Genomic DNA, 27,093 nt, shown 5'->3' on the forward strand with positions numbered 1-27,093 from the left:
GGGTCTGTATGGGGTGGGAGGTGTGGTTCACTCCTGAATTTGAGTTTTGTTGGAGGGTGTTGAGCTTAAAATGATTCTGCTCAAATCATTTTCACATTCTGTTTTCTCAGAAATAGCATGGACTACTTTTGGAGTTGTGTAGCTGAATAAGAACTAAACAGAATAAAGATAACTGACTTTTACGAAGCCTGCTTTGAAGGAAGGCTGTAAAGAGACTTTCAGTTTGAAAAAAGACACTTCTAGTCTGGAATTTATATTGTAAGAAACACCATTAAATGAAAGTTAAGTGAAATTTTGCCAATCACGGCAAGATCTGAAAGATCCAGAAAAAATATTTATGCAGGATTTATGATGGCTTTGAATGTAGGACCTGAGTTAAAACATCTGGAATCACTGCAGTTATGCACAGAATATCTGTGATGGTCTAAAGTAAGGAAGTGCCTGCGATGTAAACCGTTATTGCAGTTTGTATACCTGTTTGTTCATAGTATTCCTGACTGACTTTCTAGCTGCCGGCATGCATGTTTACAGTGTCCCTTTCTGCCTCCAGATTATGACGACGGTTTCTCCATGAAGCACACTGCGGCAGCCCGTTTCCAGCGTAACCACCGACTAATCAGTGAGATTCTCAGTGACAGCGTAGTACCAGATGTTCGGTCTGTTGTCACTACTGCCCGCATGCAAGTCTTGAAGCGTCAAGTCCAGTCACTTATGGTGCACCAGGTTTGTCATCATACTGTGGTGTTTCAAACAAGCTATAAGGAAGTGCCAAAAATAAAATGACATTTTTCAAAATCTTTGCCTTTAGTACATTTGGACCAAATGCAGTCCCACCCGCCAATTAAAAGTGATCAGTAATAAATAATACTTCTACTTTGTGAATGTAATTATCAGTTCTGAAATCAGGAACCTAAAAGACACTAAAATTGCTGTTAGAGTACAGGTACATTATACATGACTCAAACTTGTTTTTGTTTCTTGAGGTCTGTGAGCTATCCAGAGTACAGTCAAGAACTTCTAAGAATGACTTTAACTAGGGCAATTATGTCATGATGTCATGCACATGTGCTGAATATTTGCAACTACAGCAGCATTCGCCGTGGCCATACAGTTTGGTAACTGACACATTAGTACTTTTGAATCAGAATCTTGTGAGGTTGAAATAACGATTTGTGGACTACACAGGAGTGGAAAAAAATCCACTTTGAGTAAAAAGCCAACATGAAACTGGACCTTGCAAAACATAGAAAAATGCTGCCGCATCTGGCGTATTTTCCATATGTTTCTCCGTGTGATATCTCCCCCCCCCGGCCTCAAAGGATCTTTATTGGCATTGTTTTGGCGGGACCGAAGAAATCATGGAGTCTTGGACATTTTCACAAAATATTTTTCCAGGTCTGTTTCCAGAAGTTGGATCAGAGGCAGCAGAATTTTGTTATACCTGAGGGGAACTACTGTGATGGGAAATACTAGTAAAAAAGCAGTGATTAATCCAATTCCGTTGCCAGTGACTTGTAACGCCAGTCTTACAAGTTGACCACACCTTACTCTGCTCAAGCTTTTTCCCCTTGAATGTCCTTATTTTATTTGTGCATCCAAATTTATTCTGTAGAATTTTGGTCCTTGAGAAAGTTTGGTACCCCTACTTCAAAGTAATTGACCATGTATTGTCTTTCAGCGAAAGCTTGAAGCAGAGTTACTGCAGATTGAGGACCGTCATCAAGAAAAGAAGAGAAAGTTCCTTGAGTCAACAGAATCATTCACTAATGAGCTTAAACGGGTATGGATCACATTACATCTGTCTTGTTAAAACCCCGTCATGTTGACCCTAAATGTAATGAACAGCATTTGTTTCATTATTTGTTTCTGTGAATTTAAAAAAGAGGGGGGGGGAAAAAAAAAAAAAACCCAAAATGTAAAATTCAACCTGAAACCCTACCCCCTTTTTGTGTTTGCATCCATCTCCTGGACATTCTAAGCACATCCCTTAATGGGTTGCATTTCTCACTACTGTTTTTGGTGAACTCCACACGTTCAAAATTATGTTTACACATAAAGCAATATAGCTGCCATGGCCACCGACTTTAATCCTTTATGTTAATGATCATACTGTAGCAAATGAGCGTAAATCAATTGTGTATAATGATATAGGTATGACATTGGGGCGTAAAGTGTAACCAACAGGCTGTGACAGTGCAAAGAAAATCAGTACAACTGCTGGTTTTTGTCTATGATGAAATGGTCTCCCTTGGTTAGATATTTTATGTATTTGTGTAACCAGTTGTGCAGTATGAAAGTGGAGGTTGACATGGAGAAGATTGCTGCAGATATTGCTGCAGCAGAGGAGGCGGCACGAAAGAGGGCAGAAGAGCGGGAGAAGGAGGTGGCAGAGCAGGCCGAGGCGGCAGGTGCCGCTGGCTCATCTATCGAGGAGGATAATGCTGTACCCCGAAATGAGCAATCGCAAGAGATATCAGACGACGGGAGTAACAAAAGGAACATAGAAGAGGAAGACACTTCTGCCATAAATACAGGTCAGACACAAATCCGTGCCCTTTAGGAGAATAAATTTATAACCCTAGATATTAGAATAAGCATGTTGTGATTTTATCTCTCCAGCACTCATCAAAAAGGTCTAAGTTCTTTCTGAGCTACCTATAATGCTAGTTTGTCCCACATATTGTTTACCTATTAACATTGTTTTGCTTTATGTATCTGTGCTGTGGGTTTAATGTCAGTCTTGACATGTCTGTGAACTGCTCTGGTTTCCTTCCAAGTCCAAAGACATGCTGTTCACCCATAGTGTGTAAGTGACAGAGGGAGTGTGTGCATTCCACTGATGTATGGATGAGTGACCCAGTGTATCTAGCAGTGTAAGTCACCTTGGTGAATAAGGTGTGTGGGCTGATGACAGTACGTTCTTGGGAGTCGTAAAATCCACTGTTTGCTCTACATGGTCGTAAAAAGAAAGAATGTGAAGGCATTCGTAATTCCTGTTCCTTGGCTCTTCACTGCTCATTCACGTAACACTCAGGCAGTCCTCCCACTGCAAATTTGATTGAGGTTATAAAATACACAGCCTTCTCACAGGGCTGCAAAAAGGTAGACAGGGACTGAAGAAAGCTTCATATTCCTATGTTTCCATCACCCTTCGAGGTTAGGAAGATATTGAGTGATGGTATAAAGTATACAAAGTGTTAAAAATTATCATTTTCAGCTATTTAGCCGCATTCTCTCCTTTATGTTTTATTGCAACAGCAACACTGGGTCACTGTGACATGCCAGGGCAACAACAAAGGAAAACTGAAAACTGCAAGTTTAAATGAGGACTATCAGATTAGTATTTCTCACAAGTGACCTGTTGCCATTGTCCGAATCTGTTATAAGAAATATGAACCTGTGAGTTGGCATTCCGATCTGATAAAAGGGAATCATCACTAAGATCCTCTATGTATGAAAAACAGAAATATATAGGCCACAATTAAGGATAAAAATGCATACATTAAATTCAAAAAAGAAAACAAAGTACTTTCAAAGATTTCTGTGGGATTATGAAGAGATTGGTTTTTCCTGAATGCAATATTTCAACATATTATCCAAAAACCTATAACTTCATTCTCTGAGCATTCTACATGAGCACTCAGTTCTTTCCATGGTAATAAGTTTGATCAGTAAGCAAAAAATAATGGTTCTGACAAGTTATACCTAGATGGACAGTTTAACTAGGTGTCATTCTAGTCATTGGTCAGAGAACCGTTAACTGTGTATGCAAATTGAAAATTAATTTACTGGTGACTTTTTTTTGCGCTCTGTCAACAGAAATATTGGGATTGTGTAAACATTTTTCATTAGAAATAACACACATGCTTATGACTAGTATAAAAGTAATCTGTGGGGTAATACTGAAGTTGTATTGTTTTGATTCTCAGATAGTTGTATGGTGTGTTTGTGTTATGAACATTTCCTGAGGTTCAGTTCCTGTTTTTACAACTACCTTACAGTGGAATCCCAGGGGACAGAGATGTCAGAGGGCCAGCAAGCCTCAGATGAGGGAGTCTCCACCACTGAAAACAAGGAAAATCCTCTGGAAAGGGCTGAAAGTGTCACAGAAGAAGGGACCAGTGACAGTAACACAGGTTCGGAGAGTACCAGTGTTCCTACAGAGGATACGTCGTTACTTGAGCCAAATGCTGTCGGGCTTAACAGCAAGCCAGAGTGATGCAGATCTCATACGCATCCAGCAGAACTTCCAGCTGGCCAGCCCATAAATATGTCAACATAAGTCTCATACCAATTTTGAGCTTTGGAAATGTTTCCATTAATTTGGTAGTTACCACGCTTGTTTAGATTTGTAATTTCCTATTATGTTCTTAAGACTTCACCAGAGCGAGTGCACATGCTAGTGAAGATTTGGCATAGTTTTGCAGGGCTAACAAATCCATTGTAAATTTATTATTATTTTTTTTTTTTTTTAAAGAAGTTGCTAATGTTTTTGGACTACTTCTGAACATCAAAATGCAGATCTCAGCCTTTTCTTTAGTACAGTGTCATTTGTCCAAAACTTAATTTCAAATCCCATAAACATGGCATTTGTGGACCATTGCATTGTGATCTTATAAAACTTTGTGGAATGCTGAGTAAAAGGCTAAAAACTGTAGTTCTGTATTCATGTATTTTGCAGTAAACCCATAACTAACATTAAAACAATGTTTGCTTTTTTTTCTTTAATAGCAACATTTTTCTTCCTGCTGTATGTTTAGGTATTCATCTAATGTACTTTTTTCCTTTTATGAGAATATATGAGCAGGTACATATGCAAGGGAACCCTGTAGTTGAGTATTTAAAAAGGCCCACAACATATCCAACAATTTGTCACCCATGCTCTCCTTTACAATAGCCTTCTTACTTCCTTAATTTAACCGATTTTAACTTACCAGATACAGAATCACTCTTGTCAATTTCAAGTAGTCATTCATCCCGATATAAACATGCATTTCTACAGTACAAAAAGTTATAAACATGGTCCACAAGGTTTGGCCCTTATTCTGAGTGCACATGGATTAATTTGTAGAATATTGAATCTTCTCTTTGCATTAGAACTTCAGGAGTGTCAAATTCCACAGCCTTCCCTGCGTGCATTACCAACACCTTGTCAGAGTCCATAATGGTATTTATTCTGTTAAAAGGAGAGTAAACAAGCATATCTATATTAATGCATGATACGGTAACTAGTAGTTCCAACTCTATATAGTCTCACATAGATGAAAAATTTCATCTGCTTCAGTCACATTTGTATTCGAGGGGGGGAAAAAAATGGTTGTTGCTGTTTAAAAGTGGGGGTGGAGTGTTTGTGAAGTAATTTTTCATTAAGTGAGATGATCGCTGGAACACGATTCAGCACAACGCTGTCAGACCTTATCTGGTAATTCCAGTATGTTCACTACTTATAGTACAACTCTTGTACTTCACGTGACATTATGATCCTCATTTTGAATCATGCACCACAGTATTTATGATACAAATGTTTTACTACAATTAAATAATTTTCACTAGTATATTTAAACACAGCGTAAAGCATTATAATAAAGGTATCTGAAATACAATGTTCCACATTCTCTCACTAGCCTGTTTTTGAAAAATCTGCAACTGTATGTTACTTACCTATGAGCTATTGTAAGCACAGTTCTGTCTTTAAACTTCTCCCTAATTGTCTGCTGCAGCAGCTTGTCTGTTTGCTGGTCAACACTGGCTGTAGCTTCATCAATACATAATATCTGCAACAAAGTTATAAAAAATATGCATAATGAAAATCAGAGGAATTGAGGTTTGGTACAACTCACACCCAAGGAAATACTGTGAGAATGTATTAGGGGACAGAACTCCCCCATAAAACAAGCTTACATTGAATGAATGGATGAATTCAGGCTGTGAAACACAGTGCACTAGAGTAAATAGCCTACAAAAGTTATTTTAATTTGTTATATCCTTTTCTTAAAAAAAGATACAGTAATTGGTAAAATTACGCTATAAAAATCCATACTCCATAAAAGATAATAGTTTGTCCAATGCAGGGGCACAAAGGTTCAGAATCTAACCAAAATACATAGGGACTTCTTGGACAGAGTATACCATGGAAGTAATCTGGTTTATGGATGATTGATTGTGATGTATAGAAATAAAGCTTCAAACATCAGGGCTCATATCTTTCAATTCACAAATCATGTATACACTAGGCCCACAGAGGTGCTGTGTAGCATTACTGACAAATGTTTCACATTAGATGATCTACATCTCATGGTGAGATTAAGAATTTATTTATGCTTATTTGTGTATTAATGTTATAATTTAAATTAAACTAACATTTATATATTTTATTTCTAAAAACTAATACTAAGGGTGAGTAGGTAGTGTAATACCTTATAGTTATAACCTTACACTGAAAAGATGCCGGTTTCAATCCTACTGTGCTGAAATACCCTTGAGCAAGATATTTTACCTTAATCGGTCCACTAACAATTAACTGACTGCATGGTCAAATTGTTAAGTAGCTTAGTACTGCAAGTGAGAGCTGTGAGGTTTTTTATTTTTTTGTAAAAAACCATCAGCTATTGGGGTTAGAGGTAGTGTAGTGGTTAGAGTTATTGCTTTGCACTTGAAGGATCCAGGTTTGAAAGAAATAAATGGAAAAAACAAGTTCAGCCTCCTGAAGTTAAGTAAATATTAACTGTACAATTAACACATTTTTTCCATTTTATTTGAAAGGAGGACCGCACTGAAGCATAACCTAATTTTTTCAACTCATCACAGCACGGTAGATATTATTTCGATAAAACTTGTGGTTTTTTTCCTACCTTGGCCTGGGTCAGCAAGGCCCGTGCGAGACACAGCAACTGCCTCTGCCCCACTGACAGAGACTTCCCCTTCTCCCCCACTTCGGCATTCAGCCCCCCTAAGACAAGAAATAGCCAAAGAGTTATTGACGCGAGAATGCTCCATGCAACACGGTATGAAAAACGACATGAAAGAAGAGCCTGAAATGACACTCCAGAGTTGTACAGTCTTTGCCCTCACAGATCATAGTTCTGTACATTTCCTTTCCAGCTGAATTATTAGTTAGCCTTTATTCTGATTTTCATTAATCGTATGATACAATTAAAATCACAGTAGAGCAAATGAGTAGACATCATAACTGTGAGATAAAAACAGCAGGAAAAATGAACAGGCTGTACGAAAAAGCTCATGTTATGAGAATCTGTACAAATAAAAACATCTAGTTTTTGTTTTCATTTTTGCACATCTATTCACATCTCCTGTATTTGACTTTCCCAGCACGTCCAACCCTGCCGTCTCACCCATTCTGTTGACTGCCTGCATGAGGTGACACTGTTCCAGTACATCTAGTAGCTGAGCATCGGAGTGAATTCCACAGGGGTCCAGGTTTTCCCGTACAGTCCCACTGAAAAGGAATGGGTCCTGTGGGATGATGGCCAGCTTGGACCTGTTGAATATTCCACAAACAGAAAAATGTGAACAAAATGGACAGATTTATCTTCAGACATCACACCTGAGCTGATACAGGGCTGAGGTCAGAATTTATAAGAAAAAGCAGAATAATTAAAGGGAAGCTTACAGAAAAAACAAAGAAAACTGTGCTATTGTTGTCTCCAAAAAACATCTTTTCAAAAGGTACTATTTGAAAGGAATGCATCACATGCTTGGAAAAACCAAGGCAAACTTAAGGATAGAAGTGTAAAGCGTGAACACCACTCCAAACGATGGAAACAGTAAGTGAGGTACACTTCATGTTCTAATTTTAAAACACAATTTAGTTACATGTATGAAAGTTTTAAGTATGAACTATATATAAATAATCCAACTCTTTATTTACATTTATTAGTTTAGCTGACACATTTCTCCAAAGCAACTTACAATGTTAAAGTACTTACAATTATTTAGTCATTTACACAGCGGGGTAATTTTACTAGAGCAATTTAGGGTTAGTACCTTGCTCAAGAGCACTACAGCTGGAGGCGAGATTTGAACCTGTGGGTCCAAAGGCAGTTTTTTCCTAAGCAGTAATGCGTAGATACTATGTTTAACCTCTATGGAAGGACAAAGTCTACATGAGAAGCTGCTAGCATAGCTGTGGCAATGTGCTCAAAAGCTGCAGGTGAAAATCCCCTTCTTGATGCTTTAAATAGCTTTTAAAAACACAGAAACCTAAACATCCAGCACACCAGCTGGAAATTCCTGATTGCAACATTTAAAAATGGAAATTTCCAGTATAAAAGTACATGCAAACAAGTTTTAATAATTTCAAATATCTTACTGTGTCTTGTATTAGTGAAGATAGTGAAGGTGACAAGTGCTAAGGTTAGGGGTACCTAAACTGATCCACTTAAATTAATTTTACCTCTTATTTCCCCTACTTACCTTAGCTGTTCCAGGCCCATCTTGCTAATGTCCACCTTGTCCACCAGAATCTTCCCGCTGCTCAGCTCCAACATTCGGAAAAGGGCTAAGAACATAGTGGACTTGCCAGAACCTGTTCGGCCCACCACTCCAACCTTCTCTCCAGCCTGGATGACTACACTTAACTCATCTAAAGCATTTGGCAAACCTGAACGGTACACTAGTACAGCTTTTTGGAACTCGACCTGCCCATGTTCTGGCCACAAGGAGGACACCTGAATGGGTAATAACCACAAAATGGGACACATCTATGATAATCCATCAACTATTCACAAACAAATGTCAACACTTAGGCAAACACTAATGCTGTCATATGTACCTAATAATAACAATAATAATGCAATGATACATAACAATGAAAACAAAAAAGATTACTGTAATTCATTTTCTGTATCCCGCATCCTGGCACTCCCTCACCTCCAAACTTCCATGCTGAGGCTCAGCTGGGATGTCAGTGGAGTACTCTTCCGTCCGCTCCACGCTAATCATTTGAGTTTCCATCTGTGTGAAGCTGAAGATGAGCCCAGAAAGTAAGCCAGTGATTGAGAGAGCATAAGACAGAGAAAGACCCACAAGGCCTGTGCAAAGAAACACACGAGAACACCATTATTACACCGTAGTACACACAGCCTTCCACACACACTGATTATGTTAAACAAGGAAATACAAGTGTTCCTCTATTTTTCCATTTATTCAAAGAGAAATGCTCAGCTCGCCCCACCAAAGCTTACCTGTGTCAATAGATTTAGCCTGGTGCTGAATTATAGCAATCACACTGAGGCCTGTCACTACCAAAACACCAATCATCTGTAGGCGAATGTCTAACCATTGCATAGCTGCATTGCCAGCAAACAGACACCGCTGGTTTCTTTCCAGACGGCTTTCATTCTCCTCCTCAAACCTAGAAAAACACAAGGATAAAAACAGGCAGGTCACCAATGTCTTCATTCCCCTCACAATAATCACACTAAGCTATCCATTAAAAAAGTGACAGAACCAGAAATACTGAACTAAGGACTGTACCCATCAGTAATTTAGCATCTATTAGCATCATTAGTATTCAATTATGTATTAAATAGAGACCAATTTACAATAAATGAGTCGTGGCTCATTTTTTCAATAAGTTGAAGAACATTCATTATGTTGTGCAAGTAAGCATGCCCCACACACTAAGGGCAATTTAGAGTCGCCAGTTTACCCGAAACAAATGTTTGGACCACAGGATGAAACCAGAGCAAGAAGAAACCCATGAAAACTCCAGACAGACAGAGCTGGATTGAACCTATGCCCGAATAGCCCAGGTACCGCGGGACAGCAGCACTATCCTCTGCACCATCCCTAGCTTATAGACAGTAACTATAAATCTGGATGCTGTGCACAGAGAAACCCTACAAATAAACATCATTTCATCAGTCATCATGTGACTTATGATTGAAGGATTTATTTCCCAAATTGAAATACTCCACAGTCCCCACCTGGACTTGTGTATTCACCCCCTTTAATTATCATTTTCTTCTTTACACTTCACAACTAGATTTTTTATTTTATAATTTTTCCCTCCAAAAAGGAAAAACTTATATTTCTCTTTAAAAAGAGAATCAAATTTTTTGTACAGTAATAACAGGTTTTGAATGTTCTTAGGTATGTCGATGATGTGCACACCCACATTTTTGAATTTCTTCTGTTTTTTTCCCCTTCAGCCCAAATCAGCTCACACTCTAAGACGGCAATAATAATAATTACATAAAAACTAGAGAAAATATGTTAGGTTCCGACCTAAGACTGCTGCAGCTGGCTCGGATGGTACACAATCCTGTGAGAGTCTCAGAGAAGTGGGTGTAGATGGGGGAAAGGGTAATGGCGTAGAGGCGTTTGAGTTCACGGGAGGTATGACGGTAGAAGTGCTGGATTTTATAGTAGAGCACCCCCAATGGCAATAATAGCAGCAGAATCCATGGTAGGCCATAGCTCATCATAACTATCATTCCCAGTAGGCCAAAAATATTAGCTAGCAGGATATTGAGAACAAAGGGCAGCATATCGTCCACACTGTACAAATCTGATGAGAAGCGATTGATGATCTGGCCAAGTGGAGTGGAATCAAAGAAGGTCACAGTAGCCTGGGCAGCAAAAGGAAAAAAAAAAAATGAATCAAATAACACATCTGACAGGAAACACTGTTAAAACAACAGCCAGGTAACTGTCATCTAGATCTTATCCCTGTAGCTTAAGGATTTGGCATCAGTATGTATGACACCAGTTTTCAATACATTTAGCTCTTATGGATGTTCTGAACCTTTTCAGTTTTCACAAGTGATGATCCTCTTTATATTTCTAGTCAATGCGAATGAAAGCCTGTTATATCTCATACAAAATAACTTACACAATGTCTGTTCTCTTTATGTCTTTCTGGAAAAAACAGGGTTTAAGGTTACAAATAAAATGTGTGATCCGATGAAGCTTTGTGGGTTATTGAAATACAGCACAAAAGAAATATGGTGGAAAGAAAGCAAAGTAACATTGCGCTTGTATTTATGGATATACAAACGTATACCATATTGAAAAACAAAAATTATTGTTGCAGTTGCTGCTGCACTATTTATTTTGATTGATGGTCCAAGTTCAGGTGAACCCACATTTTTCCAGCCTTTTTTCCTCATGATTATATGATTACTGCAATTGACAAGTAGGTTATCAAATTTCAATGCTGTTCTTAGCTTTGGTTCCATCTCCTCCTGCACCCACCCTGAAAAACTCCCGTTTTAATGAGATAATACTAAAATAATAGTATATGGATGAATCTGGACTTGGCTCCTGTCAGCAAAGCCCAGAACTCTGACTCTTCATTGACTTTTTCCTAAGCAGCATACATCATCTCTAGACATATCTGGAAAATAATACAGCTCAATATCATTTCTGATCGTGCACCTCTAGGTCTCAACCTTCAAATTGAAAAGCCTGGTAAAGCCCTAATAAGGAGGGATTTTCTCTTCTGAGCAACAGTGATTTTGACACCTTCCTTAAGACTGAGTGAACATCCTTTTTAGAGTTCAACGCATTTTCAGAAACCTCACTTTCTGTGCTTTAGGGAATCATCTAAATGCTTTTTTATTGGGAAAATTATTCCCCATTTATCACATAAGAACAAAACAAGTATGAATTTAAAAGCTAAAACTAAGGGTGACCTAAAAAGTTAGTATTTAAAACAGTCTGCTAAGCTATAAGATATAGGCTTTATGGCAAAAGAAGGGTCATACCTTTAGCACTCTGTCCAGCAGTCGGTTGTGAATGACCGTGGCGGCACAAATGGCTCCATAAGCAAAGACAAATGCTCGGATGATGGTAAAGACTGAGTTGGCAGCAGCGATAGACACATACACAGTTAAGTAGAACTCCAGCTGACCAGTCACATTGACATTTTGATTGCTGAAATGATTTGGTGACCTGTGGCATGACAGAAAACAAAACTGGCAGTGATATTAAGACACTAACAGCTTACTTGTCAAACATACTAATACAGTATATGTTATCTGCATAGATGTGAGTGTGCAGAAATGGTCAAGATACAGCAACTGGCAAATAACTTCTAAGGTCCAACATCATGCTATAGGATTATCCCATAAGTGGCAAAGTTAGCAAGTTTCATAATGCATGTAACCTGCTGAGGGAATGCATGAATCATGAGGAACTGTCACATTCCATTATTGGAAATAGTAGAGCAAGTATTTTTGCAACTGTTGAGCTACCTACAACTATTTACCCATTTATACAACTGAGCAATATTTTCACTGAAGCAATTTAGGGTTAGTACTTAAAGGTGCTACCAGGAACCTTTGGATCCAAAGACAGCAGCTGTAACCGCTAGGCGGTTATCAGCTACCCATATTCACACATATTCATTGTATTGTAAAAAGAGGGAAAAGAGGCCTAGCTCCACAGACTTACATCATTGCTTGCAACAGTGGCATACTTGGTGAAAGACTGTGTAACAACAGATCCCTATGAGTGAAGTTCTCATTGTTCTTAATGTTGGTGATCCAATGAGCCAGCCACCAGTCTGATATGTTTTTAGAAGCTGTAGAGAAAATCATTTTAAAAGTTACTATCTAGTGATCATCAACCATGAACCCACACATACACATACAACAATAAAGCCATTTTACAAAGTTGAGTAATTTTCACTGGAGGAATTTGGGATAGGTAATGGGTTCTACAAGAGATGGGATTCAAACTTGGGTCCGTTGAGTGAAGGACAGCAGCTCAAACCACTACACTAGAAGCTGTTATTTCTTAAAAGTATCAAAAACATCTTCATGTCAAAGAAGCTGATACCTTGCATGAGGAACAGAAAGAAAAGTATAGTAAATCCAAGGACGCCTCCCACTGCGAGCCAGTATGAGCGGTACACTCTACAAGTGACTACGCCCGTCTGTTTCTGCTCTTCACCCATGACACAGTGTATTAGAGATGGCTGTTCGCAGAATTCATCTTCATCTTGCTTCTGCTCCAACTCTCTGTTCACCCCATCTAATACACATAAATGAAATGTGCACATCCTTTACAAAAGAATATAGTTAGAGGCCAGGATGTAATGGTAAATGAAGCTAAAATGCAGTGTTTTGTTTTTTTTTTTTTTTTTTTTTTTAAAAACCTGGGGTTTAAGTTATGAAAACAGTAGAAACAGAATAATATGTGATATAACATAAAATTGCTGAAAGTTATCCCCATTAGCAAACTGTTCCTATCTAAATAAGTAGCCCAAGCACTACCACAGTATTTCATGGACAGATACCGTTCTCTTTCTTGTTGTCATTTTTATTTCTGTTCTTCGGCACTGGCTCCACCTCAGGGAGGATTTTATTGGGACTACCTGTTGAAAAAATACATTTAAAACAAAGCAGACTGTGTTAAGACTTTCACTGAGAGACCATAAGTAGACAATCAGTAAAATACTGTGCAGATCTATACCTTGTCTGTAGCACTGACACCGAAATTCCAGGAGCTGTTAATGATATAATGATATACCTCTGATGTAGGCAACTGAACAATATTAATCCCTCTAGACCTTTGTGCTGCTTTTGATACTGTGGATAATACCTTACTCCTGCATAGCCTTTCACACTACTGACAGGACAGTACTGCACTGCTGTAAGGGTGTAACCTTTATGTTTGCAGAATCATCTAGTAATTTAAGATTTGTTTATGACAGTTATTCTTTAATACTTGTGAATTTTCTGCCTAGGGTATATTTACATACACAAGCACACACACTTCATTTCCCTTTCCAGATAGCATCAACCTTGCATATCCTCAACATTTGTACTGCTTGATGCACAGAAGATCACTAGCACACTACACAAGGGACACCTGGACAATTACCTCTCAAGAGGACAACCGACAAAACTGCAGACCAGTGCAGGCAGCCCTAGAGCAATCTAACAGCTTTGACCCCACCTCTTTTACTAATTATACCATTTTCATTCAACAGCCATGCAATATTCATATAGTTTGATGCTTTGATTATTTTTACATTACATTTACATTCATGCATTTAGCTGACGCTTTTCTCCAAAGCAACTTTCAGTCTTAAGGTTACAATTATTTACCCATTTATACAGCTGGGTAATTCTACTGGAGCAATTTAGGGTAAATACCTTAGAGCCAGATGTGGGGATCAAACCTGCGACCTTTAGATCCAAAGGCAGTAGCTCTAACCAATATGCTACCAGCTGTCCTTACATGGCCCTTTTTCTGTATCTTGTAGGCATCTCAACCTATTTCAGTAGTTTATAACACAAAATCAAAAAAAAAAAACAACAAATGGAGGAACTTTAAAAAAAGTACCTATTTTCACAATCATGCCATTATCCATAAGAACTACAATGTCAGCTTTGTCAAGAAATTCTATACGATGGGTACATAGTATTCTAGTCTTATTCTTGAGGATTCCCATTAAGCATTTTTCCAGGAGGTGTTTCGCCACATCAGCATCCACTGCAGCAAGAGGATCATCAAGAAGGTAAATGTCCTTCTCCTAAAAAGCAATGCCAGAAGAGGGACAGAATAAGAAAGAATTAAAGACGCTATTAACGAAAATGCATGCATACTGTGCGTTGTCAGTTCCTACTTGAAATACTAGATATCACTGTGTGAGTAGCTAACAGCTGGTAGTTTACTGACAGCAGTTGGCTGGGTACAAGTATTTAATTAGTCATGATTTATTTGGTTTTAGAAACAGGGATACTGAAACAATGAAATGTAAATATTCTAAAACTATGATGGTACAGTGGTACATGAGGCCATCAGCCATTATTTGTCAACCCATGTTGCTATAACATTGAGTACTAGTTCAACTGTTCATAATGAAGATGGCCATAGATTTTTAATAGTCTATTAGCTCTATACAAATTCTATGCTTGGCAGTATTTTTTGCCTCTCTAAATTTTGCTAAAATTTCTTAGATATTCCTAATAAAGACTATACACATTTATCATGTGTTTATCATTATATCATGATATACCATTAGTCTACAAGTATTAACTATAACCTAGTGTTTGTTAAAATAAAACCCCTAAAGGTTTTGCTATTTCACCAAAATCTTACATCATGAGTTCATAATATATTTGCACCCTTAAGTCTCAATTTTAGTTCTATCTAATGAATGACCGTTTAATGTCACAGCTAAGTTATTTTTTAAACAAAATGAATCAAATTAGAGCTGTTGTAATATATACATAGGGAGTAACATCTTATCCTGTGTATCTTGAATGAATGAATGAATGTTTGTTAACTTAGACATCTACCAATTTGACTTGCCATGTGTGATGATGGACAGTGACATTCTCTACCGGTCTTTAGTGCTGTATTACTTCTTAAGTTGCTTTAGCCAAGACCTACTGAAATTACCGTCCACCTGATTTGCACACGGGTCTCTCAAGTGTAAAGGAACTGTTCAAAACACAGTACCTGCTGCGCACTCATACATAGTGATGTATGTATATGCACATTCATACTTGTGCAAAGAAGGATGTGTAATAGCCATTTGTTTTTAGTAAGTTTTATGAAATGGTGTTTAAGAAAAGATCCTTCAAAACAAGAAAAGCTTCCAGCAGATTTGTTATATTGTTCTACGCAAAACATTTTGAAAACCACAAAGTCTCCATTTAGGTCACTTCCGTGGTGCATCGCCCACAGTACCGAGACATGGGTGTCAGGTGGACTAGTGAAAGCATGTGTGTAGCTTCCCTGCGATGAACTGGCATCCCATCTGGGGTGTACCAAACCTAGCTACGACCTATGCTTCCAGTATAGGCTCAGGACCACCATAAACCTGCTTTAGCAAAAAAGTGATAGGAGAAAAAAAGGTAAACACGGAGCAACCTTTTCTTCTTTGTTTTTTTTTTTTTTTTAACAAAGTTATGCTAATTGAGGGTTAGTCCCAAGCGCACATGCAATATAATCAGATCACAGTGCATCCTTTTCTTTAACAGCATTAAAGGTTCATTAGTGTTTTTTTTTCTCATCTGAAGAAAAATGTCTTGATTAAACTGATGACACCCTGTGAATGCGTTGACTGAAAGGCTCGTCAGTAAAACTATACTTGGCTCTTCGGTGCACACGGTTCTGTTATTTATACTACCTACCATGTAGACGGCTCTAGCCAAGGCAAGTCGAGCTTTCTGTCCCCCACTTAGCGTGACTCCGTTCGGCCCAACCTCTGTCCTGTCCCCACCGGGCAGTATCTGACAGCAAACACAACCCAGAGTATGCCATTAAATTCAATTAAAACAGACAGACAGACAGACAAATACAATAAACTATTGCAAGGTAATGTCTTTTTGAAAATTATTCATAAGTACACAGTAATTTTCCACCTGAGCAAAACATTAAATAAGTAAATCCATAAATAAATACTGTATTTCTCCCTCTGAAATGTATGGTATGACAATTATACAGTACACTAATGACAATGTGGTACGCTAACTCTGACATATACTAAGTTGTATTTTCGCCATGACAACAAAGGTAAGACTAACACAAACGGTAGGTAAAAGAGAAAAAAAACTGCATCTCTTATCATAATTTAAGTGGCTCATGAACAGTTAGCTCACATTGAGGTCTTCAGTAAGAGCACAAGCCTCAATCACTGATTGGTAGAAGTGGCTATTGTATTCTTTGCCAAATAAGATGTTGTCTCGGACTGATCCGTGCTGGATCCAAGGCTCCTGGGCAGCCATGGCAAATCCATTTTCTCTTCCCTGGACATAAACCACACCGCCACACCTGAAGAGAGAGCGGGGGCCTTTTTACTCCTTGTGTGATGTAAACATATGACAAGGCATTAAAACCAATAATACAGTATATCTGGCAACTGTCAAAGTGCAGAAAACGGCTAAGTAAAGTGACTGCAACAATGCAGAAGCCAAATTCACAAACATACCATGGTATATGGAAATACTGTAAAGCAGACCAACACTTTTTAAGTTAATGTTGAGTGAAGTACCTACAGTGCAGCCTTACACATAAACACGTTTCAAAACAAATACTAACTACAGCAGAACAGTGTGATGGAACTTCATTTTGAAAAATCAGTTATTTTATTCAAGAGGAAAAATGAAAAAACTGACACAATGTGACCCTAGGGCCTTTATTAGGCTGTTGTTTTCTCGTGTGCATCTCTACATGTAAATCTAATTCTGTGACCTCATATAACATATGGAAAGAATATTATAATATATTACACTACTATATTACAAAATGTGTATGTGTGTATGCCATACAAGCTATTAAAACATGATTTTAAGAAAATCAGTGACATCTTTAAAGCTTTATAAATAATTATTCCAAAATACAGTTTCAAGAAGTTCACATACAGGTCTTGAGAGCTTAATTTGGAACCCTAACCCTAGCTCCAGCCTTAACCCTACCTCCAGCCATAGCCCAGGCTCCGGCCTTGACCCTATCTCTAGCCCTAACCCTAGCTCCCAGCTGAACTCTGGCTGCTGCGCAAGCCACAGCGCCGGCCCCGCAGAAAGCCGAAACCCTTAGCCAGGCTCCAGCACTTGCCCCAGCCAGAACCCTAACCCTACCTCCAGCCATAGCCCAGGCTCCGGCCTTGACCCTATCTCCAGCCCTAACCCTAGCTCCCAGCTGAACTCTGGCTGCTGCGCAAGCCATAGCGCCGGCCCCGCAGAATTGAGAGTTTCATGAAATCACCCTCTAGGTGGGACACTATTACACAGGGGCCATACTATCAATATTTCGTAAAGGAGAAAATGTGTGCATGAACTCTTAAGTCATACTTAAAAATCACTCAAACACCAAAATGAAGTCACTGGAAGCAGTAAAGTAATATAAAACTAAAGCAGAGTATGCCTTGGTTTGGACAGCAATCTGTTGCAGGAAACTTACACATTCACCTGCATGTATACATACTACAAACTATTTAGTGACCAATTCCACATGAAACATGTATTTCAACTGTGGGAAGAATCAGAAGCATCCGGAGACAACCCATATGAACATGGGGAGAACATGCAAACTCTGACAAGTCAGAGCTGGATTGAAACCCACGTCTGAACCCACAGCCCAGCGCTTTTGTTAAACATTTACTATGTTTAGTAAAACACTGTTACTTGCTCCTTGAGTTTATTTAACTGCTTGTCCACATCAGGGTCTCTGTTTAGTAAAAGTATGATAAGATCATTCATTTTCAGAACATGCCAGAAACATGTAAGGATATACATGAGCTCTGTAGTGTCCTATAGCGTGTTGTCAATAATCAGAATAATATCACAATATCTGCCTATAGCTAAAATATTACCGGATCAGCTCTCCAGCGATGGCGGCCAATAGTGAGCTCTTTCCACAGCCAACTTTTCCTACCACAGCAACCAGGGACCCCTGGAGAACACCAAACAGACCACCCATTAATCAAGTCTTACAAACACATTTCCAAAACAAGAGTGTTAAACACACCAAAATAATCACTAATAAATCTTGTACAAATATTCTATGTATTTTATTTAAATGGGGCACCTGGCAGTGTAGTGTCTAGCGCTGCTGCCTTTGGACCCAAAAGCTGCAGGTTCAACTGTCACCTCCAGCTATAATACTGTTGAGCAAGGTACTTACCGTAAATTGCTATAATAAAATTACCCAGCTGTACAAAATGGGTGCATATTTGTGAGTAGCTCAACATTAAAAGTTGCTTTGGAGAAAAGTATCAGCTAAAGGAATAAATGGCAATAATGATATTATACCCCAATATAGCAAACGTAATTAACGCTTAATCAAATTTAATAGAAATATAGAATCAGCTATGGGAAAAACCTCTTTATCTTTCCTTGACTTTCTAGGGTTATTCAGCATATCGCAGCTCCATCCCACTATCATCATCAAATGCTCAACCCAGTTATTTCAAGGGGCACCACTGTACAAAATAAGTCTATTTATTCTCTGGTTCAGTCAATATTAGAGGATCATCTAATCAGTGTTGATCTTTACGGGCCACCTATTAAAATCCCTAGGAATAAAGTTAAGACTTGCTGTCTGAACAGACCCTCGATAGTCGGGTTTACTGAGGAGCTCAGTGCCTCAGTGCAGTAAAGTGGACGAACCTTCTAAAATTTACTGTTATTCCATGTTACACCTTAGACAAGACAACCCCGAATAAAATTAAAGCTGCAATCGCTTACATTAAACTGCACGCTCTAACAACTATCCCAAATGAATAAAGGAGAACCGCAATAACGCACACCTCCTGTTCCAAACAAAGAATCCGAGTTCTTCTTTTAAATTTATTTTTCCCTTTGTATTTACAGTATATATTTGCCTTGTTGCATGTGTTCAGCCCAGAACATCTTGCTATGGATTATCTGACATGCAACACCATAGGATTTATGAGGTACATGAACAATTGTCTCTCATGGTTGCCTGAATACAGCTAAGAGGGAATGTAACCATCACGGCATTAAAAATCATTTCAGAGGTCATGTATAAACTGCAGTTATTAAATGTAATCTCTTTCAAGTTTGTGTATTTAGTGTTTTAAAAAGTATTTATTTGTATGCTATGTATCATATGAGGAAATAGAGCAAAACAGTACACACCTCTTTAATAGCAAAGCTGATGTTATGAAGCAGAAAAGTGCCATCTGGGGAAGATGCCTCACTCGGGGCAAGATTAGTGTTATCAGCACCCCTCCAAGAAAAAGAGCTGTTCTTCAGCTGGACAGCAATAAGTGGTTCTTCAGGTGGTGCTTTTGGAGAAGTAGAGCGACCATAAAAACAATGACCACAATAGACGTTTATTAGAAGTTTAGCGGAAGGGTATTTAAGCTTAACCTTCGATGTAAAAGATTAGCATTTTACTTAAACAGAAGAAACAGGAGCTGTGCTGTACGCGTGATAAGCCCACTTACAAGTTTAATTGTAAAAGTGCTGAATTCTGTAATGTAACACTTAATATTACTACGCGGGCAACAGGGAGGGTAGCGGTTCGAGCCATTGCCTGACGAACACAAGGTCCCATGTCTGAATCCCTGCTCTTACTGTGACCTTCAAGCAAGGTACCTACTCAGCTGCTTAGGTGAAAATACTCAGTGTGTTTCACAAATTATTAATTCAATAATTGTAAATTAGAATAGAAACATTATAAGCCATTACCTAGGAAAAAGCAAAAAAGAAAATCTTAACTGGTCTATTTCTGGTTGTTTCTGTTTTTAATTCATTCTATTTCTTTCTCACATTTTTTGTGTATTATCTACACAACATGTAACAATGACAATAATAATAATAATAATAATAATAATAATACCACTGCTGTAGTACATATCCATGTCCTGGTCGGAAAGCCTTAGAAAGCATTGGATACGGTCCAGTGACACTTTGGCCTCAATGGTGCTGTTCAAGATCCAGGGAAAGTTATTAAGGGGCAAGATGAGCATACCCACTAAGGCCAGCGTTGTGAAAACCTGCAAGAATTATAGACATATTTTTTAAATAAATCATGGTATAACTGATTCAAAATGCAAAGGTTCTGCAATACACGGAAAAATTCACCAAATGTACTTATTTCAATGAAAATTAAATCTAGATTGTGAACATCAGCAAAATCACTAAGTAATCACACTACGTTTTTGTATGTAAATTACCAGCAACTCTGCAACTAACCGGATTTTACAGCTTTCACTTCGGCCCTGACAAGTGGAAAGGTGAAAAAAAAATTGAATTTCTATACGCACGGCCTAAAAAATTGTCTTCAAATGACTAAATGCTCCGCTTTTCCATACAGAGATTCCTTATAACTCTACATGCATTAAGAAAAAACATTTGTACAATAAAGGAATATAATAAATGTTTATTTAAGCTAAGGTTAAATTCTTTAGTTTTCTGGAGAGCCTGGCAAAAATATACCATTGTACAGATGTAAGTACAATGTTCAACAGACACTGAGTAAAACATGAAAAAATTACCTTGGCAGCAGTAAGCTCATTGCCCAACAGCACATAAGTGACAAAGGTGGTAATGGAAATTAAGACAGGTAGTGCTGCCCAGATGTAGACACACACAGCGTCAAGGTATTTGATTTTTTTCAGATGAGACAGTTCCCGTTTGCGGCAGTCACCAATTTTCTGTATGAAGTGATGCTCCCAGGTGTAGAACTTGATCACCCTCATCCCAAACAGCATTTCTGTCATTAGCTAAATGACACATTACAAACATATACAAATGTGAGTTTTAGGTGTATTAAGAAGTTAAATATCTTTTTGCATAATTTCAATAACGCATCTATGATCATGATGGATTGTGTACAATTAGAAAATACTGAGTCATTATGGGTCTTAAAGGAGCCACAAGTCAACAGGAAAGCGGTAAATGACAGCAATCTTTGTGTTTCATTCATGATGGACCATTAATTCTATAGAAATTGAAATGTACAACTTACTGAAAACTTTGCAAGCTTCTAAAGTATATTTAAAGTAATCAGCATACTTTGATGAGTGTAAAGTATTGTAATTATGTACACATTTTACTTACATGATCCTTTATTCTGAAACCAATGAAAGTATGAAAATATCTGGAATATTTAACATAAATGAACACATACCTTGACACGGCTGTCCTTGCTCTGTAGCATGTCCTTGTTGTTCTTCATGATACGGGTGGCAATGACCTTATTAAGAGGTATCAGCAGAAGGGCAAAACCCAATCCTCCCAAGAATGCCACACCCACTTCCACATAAAAGAGGTATAGGGTGACTGCAAATTGCAGGGGAAGATTCCAAATATCGTGAAAATTATTGAAGAAGTTTACCAGCCGGTCAGTGTCTGTACTCATGAAGTTGACAATTTCACCCAAGTTAAACTGAGCAAGTGTAGTGCTGCTCACCCGCAAGGCCTTGCGGTAAATGGCAGAGATTACTGCAGCACGGGCAGAAAGTGAAACTTTGGACACTTCAAATGTGAAAATATTACGGAGGACAGCAGAGAGCAAAGTGCTCGTGAACAGACCCAAGGAGCACCATAGTCCTTGGCTAATGGGTGCTTGGCTGTCTTCCATGAAGGCCACAAGGCTGCTGAGGAGCAATGGTCCTGCAAAACCCAGCATGTTCCCAAGCAACTTCACCACACCTAGCAAGTAGTACTTCAGCCCGAAGGCCTTGTGCAGCACTGGAAGAAGGCGGATTTCAGAGCGCTCTCGGAATACTCCATCTTTACAGAGGTCTTCTCTTCTCCTGTGTCCAGCCTCATCCTCGAACGCAACCTCCTCATGCCTAGACTTCCCGCAACAGCGGTCAAAGTTCTGGCGGACAACCCTTGTCTGAAGGTGACAGGGTAGCAGACAGACATCCGAAGGTCTTTCGAGTTCCATGTTTTGACCACGTTTCATAAGAGGGTTTAACCAGAGGTAAAAGATCCTGGACAGCCAGGTGGCCCCATCATCTCCGACAATTTGCCCATCCTGCCCAAAGTGAACTCCTCCAGGAATTAGGGGGGTCTGATCTGAGTCGTTGACTGAGATGAGCTCCACATGTTCAGCCTGGCATGGGACCGCAAATGCCAGGAAATACACAAAAAGCAGGAAGAGTTGGCTGGCTACTAGAGTCAGCCGCATCACGCTAAAGGGCTGAGAAATGTCCAGACAGATACTGTCCTGGCAGTAGGAAACCATGGTAACAGTCAGTGTAAAAACTGGCATGATGGCAAGAATCAGCAAGCAAACAGGACCTCTGGTTGCACTGTAAACTGATTTCTGTAAAACAACCAGTGACATGAAGTGCACAGACCAACCAAGGGTGGCACATCCATCAGCCAGAATGTCAAGGTACATTGTTGGTAGATGTAGTAGACCTACTATAACAACATCCAAAACAAAAAGTACTGCCATCAAAAATGCCACAACTATCCTGATGCCCCAGCCATATGAGGTAGAAGAAGTGATGCGGCTGCATCTGTATGGAAAAATCAGAAGTGAGAAAAACACTACTGGATGTTCAAAAATAACTGGACAATATCATCTATTTGTGAGATAAAATAAGAAAAGTGAATTTTACACCTACCTTGGTATATTCAGATAACATGCACTGGTGATAGCGAGAAGACCATGTGGCAAAGAATTAAGCATCAGCTTGTTGAAGCAGGAACTGATGGTTTTGTTCTGCCAGATTGGAAAGGGGTCCGATCCGTCTGTGTGACAGAATTCTTCGAAAAATTGAGCCATTTAATAGCATGGAGTCAGAAATCTGTAGGAAATTTAAAAGCATCCCTAAGGAAAAGTAAGAATGTGTATTGTTAGATAATTAAATCACTGATGTGCAATACAAGATTGCAAACTCTGTGACAAATGTTGCTGCTTTGTCTATACCTTAATAAATTAAGCACCAAATTTAAAAGTAGAAAATGTTTAAATACAAGTGAAATAAAAACTAGAATGAAAAATACACTCAGCCCTCAAATAAGGGATCCTGTAAAACAAAGAATTCGCTGTGACATAAAAAATATACATCCTTTTCACACAACAGGCCTTTTATTCGGTACAGTGGTATTTTTGCCCAGTGACACAATCATTTTACTTTAAGAAAAGGTATATTATTCACTACTTGCTACATTTGCTATTTTCTCTGCAAAGCACACAAACACATTGACACTATTCTTCAAAAACCAGTTATATACTTTGTACTTCCCTCACAAACTCAACCAGTCACAAGCACTGATTACAGTAAATTTCAGTAATTGGCATAGAAGAATCAGTACTTTTATTTATTTGTAAAGTCGTCCGTTGAACAATGTTAGGCTGCTTACAACGAATTTTACACAGCACGGTGATTTTCATTGCAGCAATTCATGTAAAATAAATTGCTCAAAGGTACTACATAGCGCCTCTAAATGACATAGTGTCCCGAACACACACTTTTATGCAATGCATAAAAATTTCCAACAAGACTTCTCTATTATCTTAAACTGGTTATAAAACAAAAAAAAAGATCTTAAAAAACAAATTGATATTGGTATTTGTACCTGCAGAATTGTCTCCTATTGGAGGAAAAAACGTGAAACAATGAAAACAATGGAAAAAAAGAATGAAAAGATGTGAAACAATGAGGTGATTACTTGCAGTCATATGACTAAGTAATCACCTCATTGTTTCAACGAAATACTACACCGATTCAAGGGGCGGCATAGCAGGCGGCACCGTCCACTTACAGCTCCGGGATTTTCAGCCCGAATCCAGCGTCAGCTCCCTGTGAACAGTTGCGTTTGTGTGGGCTTCCTCTCACCTTCCAAAGACATACGGCTCAGATGACCCAGCGTCTCTAAATTGCCTCCGATGAATGAACATTTACGTCTGCGCCCTGTAACAGACTGCTGCCCTGAGCTTCATAGGGCAGGAAAATAATAAATTAGTAACAAAAAAGCTGATTCAACTCGTATTCATATCTGACCATTTGCTGCCATCACCTGGTGTTAAAGAACAACTAGGGTATCATTTTTATATTTACACACAGAGGCATAAATGGAAAAATAAAGATGCAAGAAGCACTTCCGGTGGCCACATTCATGACAAAAGCAAATGACCCACAGTGCCACAATGTTACAGTTGCAGCAGAGTTCCAGATATTTTTCAGTTCTGCTTATATTTTCTCACTGTATTTGCGAAAACTTCAGAAGAGAATCTTGTCGAGATCACTACAGCAGATTGCATAAATGGAAATTTTCATACGTGGAGCACTCAGGAAGGAGTAGTATTTAAATAATCCCTGGGTAGACGCCAGTGCACAAGGGACCTAACAATGAATGAAACCTAAAAAAAAAAAATAAAAATAAAAAAAATCACAAGGCATGGTGAAGGAAAAGACATCCTACATCATAACGGACATGTTCAGCCAGGGTTCAGAAATACATTGCAAACTGTTTCTTTAAAACAAAGTTTTCAAACACTGAAAATTTCACCATTCAAGGTTTCACCAAAATGCCTTTGACTGCTCACGTCCAGCTGCTGTGTGTATGTGCCAGAGTGTCTATGTGTCAGTAGACATAGGTTTTAAGACAAAAATGAGCCAGAACACTCTTTTGTCATATGTTTCCAAATGCTGACGTCCGACTGCCTTTTATTCAGTTCTTTTCATCGATTTCAGCACTGCAGTACAGGTAGTGCCTTGCAATGAACTTTAGAAACCAAATCATAATGACCTACGAGCTATAAATTCATTCATCTGATTTTGTGGCAATCAACATTTTCAATTTGGTGAGCCATGTCTGCAATGTGCTCTAAAGCCATAGAATCACTAACTCAGAATAAAGCAGAAAGTATATTATCAAAACATAAATAAGCATGTAAGCATATATTTATTGTTACATTTGTTTTGAATATGAACTAGTCTTTTTAAAACTGTGGTCCACAAGGATTATTCAACGAATTTGAACGTGGAACAAAAGGTGTCTCTACTACGTATCACTAGATGGGGACTGAATACTTGTGCAAACAACATATAAATATTTTTCTCAAAAATGTTCAATAAAATATAAAATCATAAAAACACCAAAACAATGTCACCTTGTAACAATTTTAACTTTGGGTGTTTTTTTTTTAAACGTAAACAAAAAGAGAGTACGCAACATTTCAATGTACCATTCATGGCTGAGAAAATGATAGAATGGGTCAAGGGTGTGAATACTTTTGCAAGGCACAATCCAAAAATGCTGCCTGCCATTCTGGGCAGGTTAAGGGGAGATGTGCAATTGACTAGGAGATGCCCGTATAATAAGCACTCCCCTACCGCGGTCTGAAAGCAAGTCCGATAAGGTAAAAGTAGAAGCTTAGAAAATAAACACCTGAAACAAAATATTGATTAGAGAAGGTCCATGTCAGAGTGAACTCCTGCGCTCAACAATGAGGTGTTCTGAACATTGAGCACCTACATCACACAGCTAACTGGATGGTCCTATAAAGACTAGAAGAATGAACAACATGAGCAGCTTTAATTAATACATTATTTTGTATATTCAATATATTAAAGAGAACCTAATCACTTCTTCCAGCTGGTGTTTTGGTGGTTAAAGATTTGTATGCAGAGTCTTTTACACTCTACCTTGTCAGGTTACTTTCATGACAAGTTTACCCTCGTGGCCACGTCGGTGGCGCGAGAGAACGTGGGTTCAACCCCTGCTCAGCCTGTGTGGAGTTTGCACGTTCTTCCCCATGTTTGCGTCGGTTTCTTCCGGGTGCTCTGGTTTCCACCCACTGTCCAAAGACATCCAGTTCAGGCGAACCAGCGACACCAAATTGCCCCAAGTGTGTGTGTGGCTACCCTGCAATAGACTGGTGTCCCATCCAGGGTGTACCCCCCCTTTCCGAATAGGGTGCAGGTCACCGCCACCCTTCTCAGGACAGGCGGTTATTGAATGTGGACAAATGGATGGAGGTGAGTCCACTCTGAGCAGGTGATGCTCATCACTTGTTACACGGGAGTGACATGTTGGCGGACTAAACGCCTCCTTATTATACTGTATTGTTGCCATTCAGAGGGAAAGAGGAGGGAGGAAAGACACACTGACTTGTTTCACAGCTGGAATGAAGAGACAGACAGACACACACACACACACACACAGTACGTGCGTATTTCGAAGCACAGCACACACGACACGTGAATCCACCACTGACTGACTGTGGAATCTTGTAAAACAAACACACACAGTTTATAAAAGCAAATCCTCTTCCTAGCGATCTGCTACTGCAGCTCTATATAAAAAAAAAAAAAAACAGTGTAACAGCTCACAAGCACAGAGTCAGTAACACACCACCGCCGGCGAGCTCCTCGCGCCACCTGCTCAGTTGTGTATGTATCATGTAGAGCAATAGTATTGACAATACACATGTACTGGATCTAAATTATTTTATTCAAGCCAACAAAAAGGGGTAAAGACGTACCCGGTACCGTGGCCTCCTTATTTCATTTCTTCACAGTCAAAACAACTTATAAAACATATATTCCAACACACAACCTGCACGCGAACGAACGAACAAACTAACACCGGCGAGAAGCGACAGCTGCTTGACGGGGCGCGCGCATACTGACGTCACTACCGGGACTTTAGGAAGCTCAGTCAATGAGTTCTG

At 38.9% G+C, this 27,093-nt stretch overlaps 2 protein-coding genes across 5 annotated transcripts in view; one reads left to right on the forward strand and one right to left on the reverse strand.

The window, feature by feature from the left end:
- The window catches only part of smarce1 (SWI/SNF related BAF chromatin remodeling complex subunit E1), a 20,243-nt gene extending 15,543 nt beyond the window's left edge, over positions 1-4,700 (forward strand). For 2 of the 3 annotated variants that reach the window (XM_018750933.2, XM_018750935.2), the window contains exons 8-11: positions 551-723; positions 1,679-1,780; positions 2,282-2,534; positions 4,002-4,700. In XM_018750933.2, the coding sequence (XP_018606449.1) occupies positions 551-723; positions 1,679-1,780; positions 2,282-2,534; positions 4,002-4,219 (746 nt within the window). In that variant the 3' untranslated portion in view covers positions 4,220-4,700. The remainder of the gene's footprint in view (positions 1-550; positions 724-1,678; positions 1,781-2,281; positions 2,535-4,001) is intronic. The other variant, XM_018750934.2, reaches the window with a different exon arrangement.
- abcc10 (ATP-binding cassette, sub-family C (CFTR/MRP), member 10) lies at positions 4,459-27,093 on the reverse strand. Of its 2 annotated transcripts, XM_029259248.1 has the most exons (23): positions 26,905-27,093; positions 24,180-24,351; positions 23,036-23,241; positions 21,583-22,927; positions 20,948-21,175; positions 20,290-20,446; positions 19,584-19,732; positions 18,296-18,375; positions 16,584-16,755; positions 16,116-16,214; positions 14,317-14,506; positions 13,265-13,342; positions 12,805-12,999; positions 12,418-12,547; positions 11,730-11,916; positions 10,249-10,592; positions 9,204-9,373; positions 8,890-9,050; positions 8,434-8,687; positions 7,353-7,498; positions 6,852-6,949; positions 5,662-5,774; positions 4,459-5,176 (listed from the first exon to the last, which is right to left on the reverse strand). In XM_029259248.1, exons 3-23 carry the CDS (start codon positions 23,194-23,196, stop codon positions 5,041-5,043), a joined length of 4,593 nt encoding a protein of 1,530 aa, XP_029115081.1. In that variant the 5' UTR covers positions 23,197-23,241; positions 24,180-24,351; positions 26,905-27,093; the 3' UTR covers positions 4,459-5,040. The 2 variants fall into 2 exon arrangements, with proteins under 2 accessions (XP_029115081.1, XP_018606448.2); XM_018750932.2 differs by lacking the exons at positions 4,459-5,176; positions 5,662-5,774; positions 6,852-6,949; positions 7,353-7,498; positions 8,434-8,687 and having other exon boundaries at positions 8,905-8,983.

Source organism: Scleropages formosus, chromosome 16, assembly GCF_900964775.1.
Source record: "Scleropages formosus chromosome 16, fSclFor1.1, whole genome shotgun sequence".
Classification (NCBI taxonomy): Eukaryota; Metazoa; Chordata; class Actinopteri; order Osteoglossiformes; family Osteoglossidae; genus Scleropages; species Scleropages formosus.